We start from the raw sequence: 18,808 nt of genomic DNA on the forward strand, positions 1-18,808 counted from the left end.
TATGGTTCGGATGCAAAGCGCTAATTCTAAGACACAACAGGAATGTTTTGCTTCTTTTGTTTACTCTTATCATTTCCTTGCATCCCTTCTTGGCACCTGTTTCCAAGGCTGAATGGTGGAGTGCAACTGAACGAGACAATTAAAAAACTGAGCAAGGCAATAATTTTTTTTTATGGAAGATGAAAAACTTTTTTTAAATAACAAACAAATGAATAAAATAAATAAAACAGCAGAGAGCAAAAAGCTGCTTTCTGTCCTTCCCATGTGCCTTACTGGGTTTAGCAGGGGCTTAGTCTTTTTCTTTGCAATATTATATTCCTCCTTAATCGGCTGTGTATAGTGGCACACAATCATATCCTTCAATTGCCATTTGGCAGTTTGGGGCTTTACATCTTCTGTCATCTAATACCTTTTGTATAGTTCTGTGACAGAGCAGATTTGCATTGTTGGGAGTTTCCAAATGGTATGTTAATAATAAAAAAATAATCATTGCAATATATGCAATTGTAACTAAGCCCTCGGTGTCTTCCAAGGCTTGTGCTTTATTATGAAGACCTAAGAGCAATGCCCAAAGCCCAAGCCTACCTACCAACCCATGTCAACTTAGAACGCACCCAAGAACATGCCCCAGAATTCTCTGCAATCTGCAGGTATTGCAGAACAGATGTCCAGGAGTCTATAGCAGACAGATCAACATGACAGATTTTATATCCATTGCATTACAATTTGTGTTGCCAATCCAGCATCTGCAAAGGTTTTCATTGGCGCTCCCCGGGCTGCAGGCTGCTATCCGCAAGTCTTCTGAGCGTGGCAGGAACTCCTGCTGGGCCCCAAAGGCTTGTGGATAGCAGCCTGCTCTGGGGGCTGGGGTTGGGGGAAGCTTGGGCTTCTCCCGTCCCCAGCCCCACAAGATCTGGGAGTGGTGGCAAGGTTGCGCGCAATCTTGCCGCCACTCCTGGACTTGTTCTGGGGACTGGGGTCGGGGGAAGCTCGGGCTTCCCCCGCCCCAGCCCCGTGGCTGGGGGAAAATATAATAATTCCCCCCCAAAAAAAAACTAGGTGCGCTCTACGGTCCGGTGCGCCCTATGGAGCGAAAAATACAGTAAATCTCTGGCCCTCCTAGAAAGACAGTTATGGGGCAAAATATGCAGGTACCTTCTAACTGGTTTATGTTAAATGAGAGTGAGTGTGGCCACCTTGAATACTGTGGAATGCTCTGTGCTGCTGTTAGACTGCAACAGTACCAATGTTTGTGTGTGTGAAATCTATATCCCATCATCTCTACAATCCGGAATAGCAAAACATAGATAAGGTTGCCAGGGGTGGCTGTCTCTTAATTTTGTGCTATGCCATGCCCTCACACAGCATGTTTCTTGACTGGTTCTCTAGCACTCTCAGCATTTGAAATGTGTCCATTGGTCCAAAAAGCCCCTGCACTTCAAATCCATTGCACCCATATTCGATCCACACATCACCACAGCAGATGATTTCCCCATGGTCAGTCTGGATGGCATCTTCACAGCAAGGAGAATCTGCTTGGAAAGGAACCATGTTGTGAACCACACGCATGAGGTTCCCTTACCTAGACACTGAGGTTGTAATCTAACATTAATCCCATTGAAATTAATGGACGTAAGTAACTTGGCTAGGCAGTGGAAGACAGGAGTGCCTGGCGTGCTCCGCTCCATGGGGTCACGAAGAGTCAGACACGACTAAACAACAACAACAAAGTAACTTGGCTACATTCGTTTCAGGGGGTCTGCTCTGAACAGAACTTAAGCTGGATGCAACCCACTGCCATGGATAACAAGTTATCTCTGCCAAGGCCTCACCTGCATCAGGTGTGTGTTAGCTGCTCCTGTTGTCACATTATTACTCACCCTGTTATGCTGTATGATGATGTTACACGGGCACAAGTCATTGCCCCAATGGCTCAGAGATTTGTTTCTGCAAAGGAACAGACGACCGCGGAGTTCCAACTCTGTGCTACTGCTAATAATGCTGTAGACAATTCCTTTGCTTTTAAAAAAATGTCTGCATCATCCCCTTTTGGTGTGCCTGCAGCTTTTCCTGCTGAAATGCTTTGAGGAGTATTGGGAAATAACCATTGGCTACAGAGAGCTTGGAGCGCATTACGATAAAGACAGCGTAAAGCAGGAGGGTGTGTGTGAAGGGTTACGCCCGTCTTCACTTCTTCTTTTTGTATTTTTTATTAAAGATTTATTGGTTTACAAAAGTATATGCAATGTCTCTTTCTTCAAGTTACATTTCCTACAGATCTGTTGAGACATTAGTGTTACATTAGAAAGAAAACGGGGGAAGAGGTGGAGGGGGGAATGGTGAGTGGGGTTGGGGTCAGGTGGCCATGTTTCTATTTTACTTAATAAAATGGGGTTTTGTGTCAGCGTCGCTTGTGCAGGTTCTCTTTGCTATTCACTTGTGTTCCTTTGGTAGTGAGAGATGCTGGGGTTGGCCTAGGGTGTGGTTGTTTGTTTGTGGTTGGCTGTGGTGAACTTTGTTCTCATGTGTGAGTGGGGTGGGTGGGTGTTTTTGGATCAGGTTAGCCATATTGATTCGTATGTTGTTGGTGGATTCTTGTCATTGTCTTGTTGGGCTGTATATGTGATCAAGGGGAGCCATTTGTCCCTGTGTCAATTTCAGTTTATTGGTTAATTTTTCTAGTAGGGCTGTTTCCCATACTATTTGCTATCATTTGTCCATGCTTACTCCTGACAGGTCTCTCCAGTGTCTGGTTATGATGTTTCTGGCTGCTGAGAGTAGATGGGTTATGAGTTCTTTGTGATGTGAGTGGGCATTATTGTCTTGGAAGATGTTTAGTAGGGCCAGTTCTGGGGTGATTTCTAATACTTGCTTAGTTACTTTGCATACAGTGGTACCTTGGGTTACAGACGCTTCAGGTTACAGACTCTGCTAACCCAGAAACAGTACCTTGGGTTAAGAACTTTGTTTCAAGGTGAGAACAGAAATCGCGTGGTGGCAGAGGGAGGCCCCATTAGCTAAAGTGGTACCTCAGGTAAAGAACAGCTTCAGGTTAAGAACCTCCAGAATGAATTAAGTTCTTAACCCGAGGTACCACTGTATTTCTATTATGGCTGTTGTCCAGAATAGTTGGATTTGGGGGCCTGTCTTCACTTCTAAGGTGGAAAGTTCCTTGCCTCTTCAGCTTTATACTTGAGACTTTCAAATAGCTTGGGGTTCTCTGGACCCCAAGTAAGGCCTAGGGGCAGAGGATTTTTTTAAAGAGTGATTTTTATTTTAGATCAGTAGCTCACACATATGTATGCAAAATGCCTTATTAGTGACTTTTAGATGTAATATTTTGTCAGATTAGCATTTTCTTTCTTATTATCTACGGCTTAAACTGGCACAGCTGGCGTGATCAGCAATATGTGTACAAAGAGCAGAAACTGTGGGATGCCCACTGCCAGTGTACTTTGCATTTGGCTGGATTCCTCGGATCCTGCTTGTGACTTCCATTCTCACGGAATTAGGGCAGAATCTCATATTATAATTATGCTGGGCACAAGGCTACCCTCGAGAACATACTCTCCAATTCGTTATCACTTACCTCTTGTCATGATGTCAGCACACTGTGCATTTCCCTACCCTGTCTCCACATTGTTTGACGCTTCTGTGTTTTCTTTAGTTCTTCTGCCTCCCTTCTGGTTGTGGGTTTCCTTTCCTATCCTATGCAATATGCTCTCTGGAGGCTACACATTGAAGAGTGATACAGTGGTACCTTGGTTCTCAAACTTAATCAGTTCCAGAAGTCTGATCCAAAGCATTCCAAAACCAAGAGCGCTTTCCCATACAAAGTAATGCAAAACAGATTAATCTGTTCCTTACTTTTAAAAACAACCCCTAAAACAGCAATTTAACATGAATTTTGCTATCTAATGAGACCATTGATCCATAAAATGAAAGCAATAAGCAATGTACTGTACTATAAAATAAATAAGAGTATTGTAGATGATAAAAATTAAAATTATTTTTCTTTTCTTACCTGCACTGATGATATTGTTTGGATGGGTAGCTTTTATCCATTTCCGCAGTCACACAATCAATCAATCAATCAATCAATCAATCAGTAGCTGAACTGGGATCCACACAGTCACACAAACAAATTAACTGAAAAAGCCTCCAAACAAAAAACGCAAAATAAATAGCAAAAACAAAAGCATCAAATATAAGCTCCAAATATCACCTCAGAACATTGTAATCGGAAATGGAAGGCTTGAATTACAATGGGGGGGGGGACACAAATTAGCAGTGCAACAGGAAACACAGGGGGGTTGCAAATTGGCAGCGCAACAGGAAACACGGGAAAAGGAAGGCTTGAATTACAGTGGGGGGTACACAAATTAGCAGCACAACAGGAAACACAGGGGGACTCAAAACAGAGCATGTTCGGCTTCCGAAAAAATGTTCGAAAACCGGAACACCTACTTCCGGTTTTGCAGCGTTCGGGTTCCAAGTTGTTCATGAACTAAGCTGTTCAAAAACCGAGGTACCACTGTAATGGCAACCCATCTGCTATCACACTGGTTGTACTTCTGGGCCCAATTTAAAGTCTCAAATGGTTTGGACCAGGTTATCTGCACCTGTAATTAACCTGCCCGGTCCTTAAGATCAGCAACAGAGGCTCGGCTCACAGTCCTGCCATCAGAGTGAATTAATCTGGAGGGCAGAAGAGGCAGACTCTTCAGTGGTGGTCCTTACTTGCTGATGCTGGTCTGGACTTCTAGGCTGGAAACCTATACAGACTTACCTGGATAAAAGTCCCTTTGAAGGCACCACATTGCCTACCCTTGTTCTGGAGCATCCCTTGCCACAACGACACATGGGAATTATATTTTGGGCAGCAGGATCATTGGTGAAAGATGGGCTTTCTCACCCACCGCACCACTGCTGAGGTACAGCCTCTGTTTAGCCTTATGCAAGCCAAGGGACACAGCACATTTCAAATCTGCACTTACATACGAGGGAGATATTTGAGTCTTTTGGGGGGGGGAGCAGAAATCAAGGCCCCACATTGGTCTGAATTAAACTGGATCTTGCCCAAAGTGGACCAAGGGGAACTGACCAGCTATCCAAAACATCAAAGCAATTCCCCCCTTCTCTCTAATATAAAGCTCAACTAGGTGACCTTGGGCCAGTCATTGTCTCTCAGCCTAACCTATTCTGCAGGGCTGTTGTATGAATACCATTGTGGGAGGGATGAACACCACCTTGGGCACCTTGAAAGGAAAGGTGGGATATAAATGTAAGAAATAAATACTAGTTAATGGTCAAGTCACATCCCTAATCTAGCCAAAACAGAATTTCATTGGGAGCTGCTCTTATTTTTTGAAATTATATTGTGGGCAGCTATGACTTTATAACTGCTGCCGAGTAAATACAGTGGTGCCCCGCAAGAAGAATGCCTCGCAAGACAAAAAACTCGCTAGACGAAAGGTTTTTCCGTTCGCGATTTGCCTCGCAAGACGAATTTCCCCTATGGGCTTGCTTCGCAAGACGAAAACGTCTCGCGACTTTTTTTTCTTTGACTAAAAACAAAGACATGTTTTGTTTATAAAGTTAATTTATTTTCCCTTAAATTTTTGAACTGCTCTTTACAGTATGTGTGACTTTAAAGAGCAGTTAATAAACTGTTGTTGTACCAAATTTGGCTTTGTTTGGACTTTTTTTGACCATAGGAACGCATTAATTGATTTTCAATGCATTCCTATGGGATTTCGTGCTTCGCAAGACGAAAAATTCGCTAAACAACAAAAATTGCGGAACGAATTAATTTCGTCTTGCGGGGCACCACTGTACTTGAGAAACTCCCCGGAATTTATTTGGCTGAGCAGATCTACAAGCATGGCTTGACGGGATCACCTTTACTGCTAATTCCATTTCATTAGCTTGTCACAAACATTTGTTCAAGCAATTACTTTTAGTTAACTAGAACATCTGTGGAAGCCAAATGTTGTGCCAAGGCCTATTTGACTGTCTCAAGGCATAATTCCTCATAAGTGCATAAGAACCACATCAAGCCAAACACACCCTTGTGCCAATATAGTGCTTTGAACTGTGACTACTACTTTGCACTTGTGTTGACAATTGTCCAGCACAGATGCAATTTTGCACAAAAGGCAGCATTTTTACAGACATTCTACATACACCAGAATTCTGCTTACGTAAATTAATTTGCACCACTTCTCGGCAACATAAACAAGCGGCAAGGCATTAATTTTGCAAGTGTCAGACATATTTTGCAACTGTTATCAGCAAACAATTTACATAAGCTTTCCTGTTGTCCATTTATGTTTCGCATCGTCTGGTCAGAGATGTTCTGATCAAAGCATGGTAAGGAAGACAAACAAGTGACAGTTCAAATGGCTAATTGCAACCCAGCAATTATTAAAAGCAAATGATTTTCATGAGAAAGCAACTATATAGAAACAGGGAAGTCCCTCCCATCCATGCACAGAAAAACAAGCACTTGGAAAGCTTTTGTGGATATCCAAAGTAGGAGATTTTAAGAATCTAAAAGGCAGAGGGCAAAAGCCACTTCAGGTAACATTCCACATTCTCATGGAAGTTAGATGAAAGATGAAGACATTGTATTAATGTAGTCCATGAGTGGGCTCCCAGGTAGCAAAAAAGTAAAAGGTTTTTGCCTTTCCTCTGGTCAATTTCATATTGAACATTGTTTTTTTCTGCCAGCGCAATATGCAAAGGTCTAAACAGTAAATGATCAAAAATAATATAGAAAATTGTTAATGGCCAATTCCTAGTTTTAAATGTGTGTCATAAGCACCCCATTAAGCATTCCGAACCTGCAGTTTGTAGCCTGATTCTAAAGGGACGCACTGAATGGTATATTATGGCTGCAATCCTATACATACTTACCTGGGAGTAAGCCACTTGATCTCACTGAGGCTTATATGCATAGGATGTCACTGTAAAGGCACTATTTGCTAGCACAAGCAATACAGTTTAATATGTGCCATAATTAAGGGTGTTCTGTCTCATCGAAGTTGCATGTCAGCTCTGGGATGCCTCATGGGAAGTGAGTAATGGAATAAATAAATCATGTCCGCATGGATTCATGAGTGCAAGTGTGGTGTAATGGTCAGAATGGCAGAGGCAACCCTAAGGGCTGGTGAAACCAGCCTCTGCCGGGGGCCCAGGCCCAGGGGTATGTGCAAAAATCTCCTATCAGCAGTGTTAGAAACTCAGGTATACAAGCTAAGCAGCAAATGGCTCCTTAAACCAGGGTTAGTCGCCAAAATGGAATGTCTAGTTGCCATTTGGGGGCCAGGTGGCTCAAAAGCCATGTTTTTTGACTTTTGGTTCCTGAAATTCGTTGTGACTGTGCAGATAAAATATAACTAACAGAATTCTGCAAGATGTGTTGCTGGTGTGTGAAAGCAGGCCAGATCCAAGGATCCCCAGGCGTTCACCTCCAGATGGTTGAGATGCCACATGTCAACCTGGTACCTGGGCATCTTCACTTGGTTACAAGTGGCCAAGGGTGCAAGGGACCCTAGTTACGCCTCTGTAGACTGGGGATACCCAAGTTCAAATCACTACTTAACCATGAAATTCATTGTGTGACCTTCAGCCAGTCATCCTCTCTCAGCCTAAAGTACCATACAGGGTAGCTGTGAGGATGTTATTGGGGGTCAAGACACAGGCGCTGCTTTGAGCTCCTTAGAGGAAAGGCAGGGTATATAAGAAACAAATAAACAACAGGTTGGCATGTTGTTTAGGAACCCATTTCCTGATGGTGACAGTCTCGACAGCAGTGCTGCAGTGGGGAACTTGATGTTGCTGGAATACAAGTCCCATCGTCATAATTTTATTCATTTCAAGACTGCAAACTCATGTAAAAAACATATATCTGCAGTGTACAAAATCCCAGCTCAAACAAACAAACAAACAAAAAACCAATTAAATGAAAGCAAAAGTACAAGAAAGAAAACAAAGTATAGAAGGGGTCACCTGACAAGAAGATTATAAAAGCAGTAAATCATTTTCATAAGAAAGCCTGCCGAAATAGCCAATAGTCTGAAGTTGGCACCTAAAACTCATTGCAGCTTGATTTCACTAGGCAGGGAGTTTCATAACTCTGGTGCCACCCAAACTAAAAGCACAATTTCTTCTTGAGGAAAGTGACACTGGCAGGCACAGGCAGACTTATCTCAGTCACAAAGATCAGGCAGAGGTATAAGAAATGAAGCGACATTTTAAGTACACAGGCCCCAGACTGTTTAGGACTTTACAGAGCAGTCCAAATATCCTTAGTGTCAAGCTGAGGGTTGGTGGTGGTGGACTGGGCAAGGGAGACCTCCTGCCCAGATTTGAAGCTGGCCTCAGCTTCACTCAGCTCACCAAAGGAGTGGAAGCGCTGGCTGGTGGTAGGGTACCCAGCAGAGGCCAGGGGGTCCCTTAAATGGGGCATCCCAGAGGTGGGGAGGGGCTGGACCCTAAAGATAGCTTGGTAGCCTACTGTCACCCAGCAGGCAGCTGAGGTTTGAGAGGGAAACTCAGAACTCCAAGCTTTTTCTTAGCACTTTTTTAGACCTTGCCTATGAGGCAGATTGTTTGGTCAAGAGATGTCAGGGTCCCTAAATCTGCTTGACCTAAACTCCAAGATGGAATGCCTTGAAAACATCTCTGAAGAGGATGGTAGCCAGTGCCCAATAGCTACCAGGCCACAGAAGGCCAAATCCAACATAATCCAGAGCAGGCACCCCAAAACTCAGCCCTCCTGCTGTTTTGGGACTACAACTCCCATCATCCCTAGCTAACATCACCGGTGGTCAGGGATGATGGGAACTGCAGTCCCAAAACAGCTGGAGGGCCAAGTTTGGGGATGCCTAACCCAGAGGACCAAAAGTTCCTCACCCCTTGTTAAGGTTACCTGAATGTATACTGTCAACACCTACTTATTTTAGGGTTATTTTAGCTCTGGCTTAAAAATACATTTTTCCAGGCTAGGAGCACAGTTTATACATGAGCTGCTTTTCAACTGTAGATGCTTCTTAGGTGTTTTGACATAAAATGCAGGGGGGGGGGCGAGGAGTTGGAACAAAATCTCAATAGGAAAATTTAATTTCCCCTCTCCTGTCCACTCTTGATAGGCCCAGCTAATATTAGGGAGGAATCAAAACTGCAGGTTTGTTCTGTGAAGATTTTGCAGCGTAACTAGATGCGAGAATTTAAGAACACAAGAAGAGCCTGCTGGATCAGGCCAATGCTGGATCAGGTCTAATCCTGCATCCTGTTGTCACAGTGGCCAAGCAGATGCATGTGGGGAAACCCACTATCAGGACCTTTGCGCAAGAGCACTGCCTGCTCCTGTTTTTTTCTAGCAACTGGTATTCAGAAGCATTAGGCAGTACACAACCATCATGGCTAAAATGTGGTTCTTAAATGTAGACATCACATTCTTAAATACACTTCTGTTAGAGGAGCCATGCTGATTTAGCGAGGAGGCTGCTGTGTCAAGTTTGCTAGAAAACCTGGGAAGCAGCCTGAAGCCCAGAACAATCTGCCCCAAGGACTGCACAGGCCCCAAACACCCGCATTTAGTCCCAAACTAGCTGGTAATTAATGCTGTAAGTTAGCATTAAGTCTACTCAGTCAGGGACAGACTGGCTGGGGAGGAAACAATGAAGAAAGCATGTTAGATCTCAATACGTTTGGAGATACCACGGACAGCAGCTACTTCTACCCTCTCCTAAAACAGTGTTTCCCAAACTTGGGTCTCCAGCTGTTTTTGGACTACAACACCCATCAACCCTAGCTAGCAGGACCAGTGGTCAGGGATGATGGGAATTGTAGTCCAAAAACCACTGGAGATCAAAGTTTGGGAAACACTTGTCCGGAAATATCCTTCAAGAGGACACTGTGCCTTTGAGACAGCAGAATGCATCTTTGGCTGAGGAGAAAGGATGGACCTGTATTTCACTACATTCATAGTAATACTAATTTGAATGAAACATCTGAACGCATGTTTTCTTTGGTTTGCTGGTCAGATTTTTGGTAGCCTGTTGGACTGACGGAAGTATCTCATCTGGCAGGTTGGATCCTTGGCCCCGAGAGCAAATTTCTTACTGCTCAAGTTTACTCATAAAGTAGATATGCTTAGTGGAATAGACGGCAGTGGCAAGTGCATTTTTCTTAGTTATTAAGAGAAACACCGCTGCCAAATTATAAGTAAAAATCATTTATCAGCAGCCTTCTATGTTTTTTTTATTTCCATCTTTGGGAACTCAGTACTAGACAGGCTAGGGAACAGGCTACTAATACCAGGAGTAGCTATAGCTGAGGCTTTGTAGCACTAACTAGAGCAAACCAAACCCAACAGAAAGGAAATCTGACTATTTAAATTTTAACATCTAAGGAAAACCAACCATGTTGGGCATTTGAAAACAGAGACCATTCTATAATGCTGTTATATCATCTTTTTTACTAAAACATTTGGGAATCCTTTGGTTAAATTTTTTTTATGCAACAGTTTTTGAACCAATATTTTATAAATGAGGTTAAGAAGCACTTAAACAGAAAATGTCAGTTGGCCTGAAATGAACTTGCATTTCCTGCTGTTATCCAGGTCAATATCAGTTTATCATGCAGTCTGATAAATGTTCAGCCGTTAAGCAGTATTTTTATATTTTAGATGGATCTGCAGGTGAAAATAAGTGCATGGCAGAATCGAAAATATACATACTTAGAAGAAAAGTCCCATTGAAATCAATGAGTCTTGGTTCTGAGAAACATGGCTAGGACCAGGCTGCAAAACTAACAACCCCATACACAAAAATATAATGGATCTGCAGGAAGTCATTACCAAATCCATAAATCAGGGTACAGTCCTTTACTGACATACCTATGAGTATGCCCCAGTTAACTCAATGGGACTTACTTCTGAGAAGACACACACAGAATTGCAGCGTTAAAAATAATAATCTAGGGTTTGCCAAATCTGAATTTCAAATAAGACATTTCTGAAATTGAATAAAGTTTAACTTGTTTAGATGTTTGTGGAGACTGAACTTCTACTGCTGATGTCATGTTTACCCATTACTGGGAAAAAATATTGTGACCAAAAAAACAAAACACCACACACCATATGACCTTAAAAGAGTCAGGCGCCATTTGGTGATTAGATTACTGTATATATATGAGTTTCTAACACAGAGCCTGTCTGATGCTGCTTCGCTAGAACCTGTACCCTGACTCTGTACAATCTGTTGGCTGCTATTGAAGTGACTGCAGCTGAAGGTTAGAACTGGTTTCGTGTCCTGGCCGTTTCCAACCTGGCAAGATCCAGGACAAAGCTAACTCCCATTGGATAACTTTTCATTTTACCACAAAGGCATGAATTCACAGAAACGACGCCACAATTTCCATTTCTCTCAAAAATCCTTGAGATTTGATCATATCTGGTCAAAATCTCTCTTCCTCCCTCTCCAGACTGGAATTTCAAGTTATCTTCCAGCTGAGTGATGTCACTGAAATTTGGGACTGGGGGAGTTAAGAAATGGCACCTGCCAACTGTGAAAACAATGAGCCAAACTCAAATTCCCTTGAATCTGGATATAGCAGTGGCGTAGCGTGGGTTGTCAGCACCCAGGGCAAGGCAAGTAATTTGCGCCCCCTAACCCGTGGATTTGCGCCCCCTAACCCTAACCCCCAGATGTTGCGCCCAGTGCGGCCCGCCCCCCTGCACCCCCCACGCTACGCCACTGGGATATAGTAGATAACGACTGGCCCTTCCACATCGCCAGGTAGTCTCCACTTCCACTGCCTGCCCTCTCCCAAAACTTATCCCAGCAAAGGTTATGTGACCTCAGAGAGGGTAGTGGAGGCCTTCTGTAGAAGCAGAGGATCTCTTCAAGACTTGGGTGCTCCTTAGGAACATCAATTGCAACTGTGGGAGCTGGGAAATAGAGTCTGGTAGTTGTTTTTTCCTTTGACATCTGATGGGAGGGTGTTCCACAGGGCGGGTGCCACTACCGAGAAGGCCCTCTGCCTGGTTCCCTGTAACTTCGCTTCTCACAGTGATGGAACCGCCAGAAGGCCCTCGGAGCTGGACCTCAGTGTCCGGGCAGAACGATGGGGGTGGAGACGCTCCTTCAGGTATACTGGACACAAGAAACTCCCAGACTCCGGAGTCACAACTGATGCACTGCAAGTGTGCTCAGCATATGCCCGCGCTGCCCAGGGCAGGTGCGCTCCTGAGGGGCATGGGGTGCCCTCCCAGGCTCAGGATAGCCGCTTGAGTGCACGGAGCGGCAAGCACGCCCTGCAGCCGGGGGTGGAGCTAGCCACCCACGGGGGTGGAGTGAGCCACCAATGGCGGACATTTGGCGTGTCACCCGCCCGTGACTTCGAAGTCTCTCCCAGCTGTCAAAATGAAGGGGGAAAGGGGAATGCCACTGGCAAAGCGGCACAGATCCCCCTTTCCCCCGACGGCTCAGGGTAGGCTTGGGAGTTGCGGGCGGGTGTCGTGCCAAATGTCACCCCCCCAGTGAAGACACCCGGGGCAGTCCACCCCCACCGCACCCCTTTCCTCCACCCATGTGCTCAGATCTTATAAATTATCTCTCCAAGGCTTAATCACCCCACACCACCCTCCCTCATTGTTGACAGGGTACGACTGGGGAGAGGAGGGTACTAACAGTGAGAGTTGGGGAAAAATTCCTTTGGGGTAGGTCTTCCTGAGTTTTCACCAAAAGTACAGTGGTACCTCGGGTTACATACGCTTCAGGTTACATACGCTTCAGGTTACAGACTCCACTAACCCAGAAATAGTACCTCAGGTTAAGAACTTTGCTTCAGGATGAGAACAGAAATCGTGCTCCGGCGGCGCAGCAGCAGCAGCAGGAGGCCCCATTAGCTAAAGTGGTGCTTCAGGTTAAGAACAGCTTCAGGTTAAGAACGGACCTCCGGAACGAATTAAGTATGTAACCAGAGGTACCACTGTACAAGGGAAAACCGGGCTACTTAAGAAGGTAAACAAGCAGAAATGCACCCATCTCTGCTTTAAATCAAAACTGGTATATATATAGAACGCAGCATTCTTGAATAAATCACAAGCTTTCGGTTTTATGCAGCCTGAATAATCATCTCTCCTGTAGACCAAGGCTACTCCCCTATTGCATGCTTCCTTGGGTATAAAGTTCAGCTGAAGTAAATGTCGCTTCTGAATAAATAAGCTCAGGGATCAATGATGCCTCTAAATCACTGCAGAAAAACACACAGCATGAATAGCGCTTTAGAAGCCCAGCTTAGCCTCCTCCCGAAATGAACGAAGGTCTCTGAACTCTTCCTAGCTTTGTTTGTGCTACTGTGTTACCCGTCTGTCATTTAGAATAAGCTGGGGAACCTGGCTTGCAAAGTTTGTGTGTGCTAAGTTGCAACGACTGAATTAGGTGCACTGAAGCTGATATGGCAAGTGCGTTCGCGTGGAAAGGAAAGCTGCCCCCCCCCAGCGCACTCCACTCCATGAGCTAAAGTCAAGTGAAAAGTCAACAGCTTTCCCTTCTAAGCTTCTCTCTTATCTGCCATTCCTCTCTTAACAGGGGAGAAATATTAAGGGCTGCTGGGGTGTGGCGTCTCCTTAAGAAGGAACCCTTTCATGCAGTATGGATGGATATGTGTCGTATTTCCAGGCTAGCAGATACTGCTTCTGTGAGGCTTGCACGGGTTGTCAATGCTGTATTTCCTCAACGTGCCATGTGTTTCCTTGCAAGAAGCATCTCCTGACCATCCAAGGCTTATCTCCGTGCAAGCAAACTTGGAGAGCCTCATTGCAAAGAATGGGCGCGGGGAGTGTTTGAGATTTCAGGCTCCTCCACTCTGTATTATAAGTCAATGGTGGTGGCATCTAGGAGTAGTAGGTACGGCTGGGTGGCTGCTGAAGGCTCCAGGTTCTCAAGGGAGCCCAACTTGTGTTGGCCGCTGGACAGCTGTCCCTGGGAAATATGGGACCCAAAGGATGGTGGCGGTGGTGGGGAAGCGTCTCTGTGCCAACTGCAGCAGCAACACACACCCTCCTTCCCATTTCCTTCTCCTCCTGCTCAGATTCAGGTGGCAGGTTTCTGCTGTTCACGTGCTCATCATAGGAGCCAACTCCTGATGGGCCGAGGTCCCATCAGTCCCTCTGATATACAGTGGTACCTTGGGTTAAGAACTTAATTCGTTCTGGAGGTCTGTTCTTAACCTGAAACTGTTCTTAGCCTGAGGTACCACTTTAGTTAATGGGGCCTCCCGCTGCCGCCGCGCTATTTCTGTTCTCATCCTGAAGCAAAGTTCTTAACCCGAGATACTATTTCTGGGTTAGCAGAGTCTGTAACCTGAAGCGTCTGTAACCTGAGGTACAAATGTAATATTTGATAAATGTTGTGCATGCGCTACATTATGTGATTGATTATGCAGGGTGGGGCTTACCTGGGCCGTCCAATATTTTATTCAAGTTGGCACCCCAGTGCCCATAAAAGAGGGATGGATGGATGGAAGAACTATGGTTAGCTTCTTCCTCTGGGGAGTACAATGGTATGGATTGGATCTGCCTCACCGCCCAGAGGGAGATAAGAGAGCACTGGTGTTGAACGCATGATCAAGAGGGGCAAGGGCTTTTTCTGCTGCTTGCCCACTTCTGGGCAGCCTAGCAGGGAGGCCGGGAGTCCATTGGCCGTCCAGAAAGCACACAAAGCCAAAGAAAAATGTGGCTGCTCTGTCAGCGCCTCCTCCTTGCTCATCCTGCCCTTTCTCTCCATGTTGAAACACAAACAACTGGACCTCCTGGGCACAGACCCCCACCACGCCACGCTATGCCTAGAGGCAGATTGCGTGGACATAAAAGGGAGAGGAGTGGTTCATGCCCCACCCTCTTGCCAGCTGACCTGCACTTTCTTGCTCTCTCCGGTTGGTGAGGGCTGATCCAGCGAACCCAACCCTCCCAACTGTGGCACCCAGGGCGTAAAGGCAGGGGAGTATGCGATGGTGTAGCCAGGACTTCCACTCACTGGTTCGTTGGCTGTGGGCAGCCATCTTGCTCACTCGATTGTACCCTCCCTCTGGGCAAGAGGAAGTAGGGACTGAGTCCACCAACACCAAGCTGCACTCCCTGCCCCCATGTTGCTGCTCAGAGGGGGGAAGAGAGAGGGGGAATAGGGTGAAAAGGCAGAACCAAACCAGCCGCAGCTTCTGCTCCCCTCACACACTATGGGTGGTGCCACAGGGCCCATTCCTCCCCTCTGTGCCACCCAAAGAGAGAGAGAGAGAGGGCGAGGATATGAGCCAGCTGCAAAGGACAGCTTGCTTCCTCCTCTCCCTTTGCCTTCACCCTGTAACTGGGAGAGGCAGAAGTCAGCCCAATCCTCGCTGCTACCCTGCCCAGAGGGGGTGCTCCTCAGGCAAGTGAGAGGAGCAGCTGTGGCGGCAGCCTCCTCTTGTTCACTCACCCCCCTCTTTCTGGGCAGCACAGTGTGGCGGACTGACTCACAGGCTGGCCCATCCCAACCAACATGCCACTCAGAGGGGAGAAGCTGAAGGTGGCAGCTCTGTGAGTGATCGTCTGCATCTGCCCATTGGCTTATTATCTGATCTCTCTTTCTGGGTTTTATAATGATGGTGGGTGTTGTTGCACCGTGTGTTTGTGTGTGTGTGTGTTGAAACATCAAGTTCCACTTTCTCTCTCTGGGCAGTGCCATGGGCCCAATCCTCTCCTGTCCATCATGCAACCCAGAGAGAGAGAGAGAATGGGCACCTCTCTGCCACCTGCACTTGGCAGGAAGGTGGGGGAATTCATACTGATTGGAAGGTAGCAGGGAAGACAGGGGACCCCTGAAAGACATACTGATAAAGAGTCCCCCATAACCTGGAACTAGCCCGGCATTGTTAAAACGATTGTTTTGTATTTATTTACTCTCATCTTTAAAACATCGACCTGTTAAAGAAAGCGGGCATCTTAAGAAAGCCCCGTTGTAAGTCCCAGATATGTTCTCTAGAAGGGCGGGAGGAACCGCTCTCCCTCCGTCTAGTTCACAGGCACGCATGAACAAATAAAGTGACAGTTCTGCTTTCACAACCCCAGAAAATAGTGCTACCGGAATACTTTCCTCCTCCCCGCCCCCGCCACACACACACAGGCACTTTCCCCTCGAAAAACCCCGATCTCTTCCTCCTGTCTTTCTTTCCCTCCCCGTGTGAGCTGAAGTGCCCCAGGAAAGGGTAACGACTCGGCAGCGCTGGGCTGGAGAGAAGCAGACACCCAGGGCTAAGCATCACCTCCCTATGTCCGGTTCCCATAGCAATCCGAGAGACACCGGTTGCCAAGGCAACAACGTCCTCCCTCCCAGACAGTATCAGATCAGAGGTACCAACTCGGCTGCGGCCGGCTGCATCTGGAGGGGAGGGTGTGTGGAGGAGAGGAGGGTGTGTACTAGGGCGCGCGGCGTGAGGGGGGGGGGGAGAGACATAGAAAGAGAAGAAGGATGTGGCTGGGGAACTGCCGGCACCAAACCCTCGCCTGGCAAACGGCGAACGCTCCCAGGAACCGTCCGCACATCCTCTTGTTTCGAGTGAAAGCGTTCCATTGTTTCTCGCCCGCCACTCCAAGCCGCGGAAGTTGGACACTTTCCCCGAATCTTTTCTTTGTTTCGCGACGCCTGCTTCTTTCCAAGCGACGCGCGCTCGCGCGGTCGCGCACGCACACAGGCAGCCGAGAGCCCTCTCCACCCTCCGTCCACCACGCCCCACACAGCTCAAGCCTTCCCAACCCCGGCTTGCTACCTTCAATACAGCAGATCCTCCAGAGCCCGGAGTGGGTGAGGTCCCCCTTGAGTTTCTTGGGTTGGCTTGGCGACGTCTCGTCCGTGGTGATGTTGGTCCCGTTGCAGATGTTGGCGCTCGAGTAGAGCCAGTAGTCGGTGCCGATGGCGATGGTCATGAGGCTGAAGGCGGCGAAGGCACCCACCGTGGTCAGCAGCAACTGGACCCCACGGTCGCACCACACCATGGTGCTTCATACTCCCCCCGACGGGCTCAGGGGGCAGCGGCAAGAGACAGACGCAGCCGAGCACTGCCTTCCCCCCACCGCGCCCGAGCGGCGGCTTCCCCTCCTTCTTCCCCCTCCTCCGGCTCCCCCTCGCCTCCCTCCTTCCATCGACGCAGATCGCAGCTAGGAAGCCAAGACATGGGCGGAGGGGAGGGGGCGAGGAGACAGGGGAAAGGCGCGCCCAGGGGCTCGAAAGGAAAAAGAGGGAAGAAGAAGAAGAAGAAGAAGAAGAAAAGAAAGAAAGTGCTCCTGCAAAAGCTCTCCGCCTCCGGGGGCGCGAGGAACAGCGGCTGCTCCGCCAAGCCCCCTCGGGCGGCGCTGGGTCGGGGCGCTCCCTCGCCTGGCCGCGGGCGCTCTCTCCAGCGTGCTGCGCGCACGGCGGCACCCGCCACAAATCGCCTCTTCCCGCCGCCTCAACTCCGCCAAGGAGGAGGTGGGGCGTCTCCGAGGGCTCTCGGGAGGCGTCCCCTCCCCGGCTCAGGCTCCGCCTCCCCCCCGCCCCACAGGTGCTGGGCAAAAAGCCCCCCACGCGCGACTGGAGGGGTGAGAAGCGAGCGCGAGTTTGGCTACGCGCGCGCCAACACCTCTCCAAAGAGCAGCCCTCGAGGCGCTCGCCTCTAAGGGTGAGTCGACGGAAGGAAATCTTTCTAGGCGGAGGAGACATAAAGGGAGAGGGCAAGTAAGATGAAGGATTTTTTTCCCCTCCCGCGAAAGGGAGGGAGTTTTTCAGGGAACAGGTGGCAGCCTAGTTTCGGGGAGTTCGAGGAAACTGTTTCAGGACTGCACCGTTGCGACTCCGAAATTTGGAAAGGGTACTCTCCTTCAGGCGCGGGACTTGACGCGCACCTAGACCGTGCCTGGGCGCTGCTCATTTTCAACTGAAAGACAAATGCGCTAAAAGTTTGAGAGGAAGCAGGTGTGCTTGGCTGTTGGCACTTAGTGGCCAGTTTGGTACCCGGTTTTCATTTTCAAAACAGTGCACTGTATACATATAACATCCACTGTGTATATACATCATCATCATCATCATTTCATTATTTATACCTCGCCTATCTTGCTGAGCTGCCCCTGCAGCTTCCAAGACATATAAAGACATAATAAAACATGACACACTTCCCTATGCTGGGCTGCCCTCAGATGTCTTCTAAAAGTTGTATACAGTGGTACCTTGGGTTAAGAACTTAATTTGTTCTGGAGGTCTGTTCTTAACCTGAAGCACCACTTTAGCTAATGGGGCCTCCCACTGCCGATGTGCCGTCGGAGCACAATATCTGTTCTCATCCTGAAGCAAAGTTCTTAACCTGAGGTAGAAGAAGAAGAAGAAGAAGAAGAAGAAGAAGAAGAGTTTGGATTTGATATCCCGCTTTATCACTACCCTTAGGAGTCTCCAAGCGGCTAACATTCTCCTTTCCCTTCCTCCCCCACAACAAACACTCTGTGAGGTGAGTGGGGCTGAGAGACTTCACAGAAGTGTGACTGGCCCAAGGTCACCCAGCAGCTGCATGTGGAGGAGCGGAGACGCGAACCCGGTTTCCCAGATTACGTGACTACTGCTCTTAACCACTACACCACACTGGCTCTCCTATTTCTGGGTTAGCGGAGTCTGTAACCTGAAGTGTATGTAACCTGAAGCGTATGTAACCCGAGGTACCATTGTAGTTCTTTATCTCCTTGACATCTGATGGGAGGGCGTTCCACAGGGAGGGCACCATTGCTGAAAAGGCC

The 18,808-nt window shown here is 47.4% G+C and overlaps 1 protein-coding gene across 1 annotated transcript in view; it reads right to left on the minus strand.

The window, feature by feature from the left end:
* Positions 1 to 18,010, minus strand: part of CACNG4 (calcium voltage-gated channel auxiliary subunit gamma 4) — a 92,961-nt gene extending 74,951 nt beyond the window's left edge. Inside the window, exon 1 of the mRNA XM_083490416.1 lies at positions 16,819 to 18,010. Coding sequence (XP_083346542.1) covers positions 16,819 to 17,044 — 226 coding nt within the window. The 5' untranslated portion in view covers positions 17,045 to 18,010. The remainder of the gene's footprint in view (positions 1 to 16,818) is intronic.
* Positions 18,011 to 18,808: the final 798 nt, after the last annotated feature.

Source organism: Podarcis liolepis (assembly GCF_965112155.1).
Source record: "Podarcis liolepis genome assembly, chromosome: 2".
Taxonomy (NCBI): domain Eukaryota; kingdom Metazoa; phylum Chordata; class Lepidosauria; order Squamata; family Lacertidae; genus Podarcis; species Podarcis liolepis.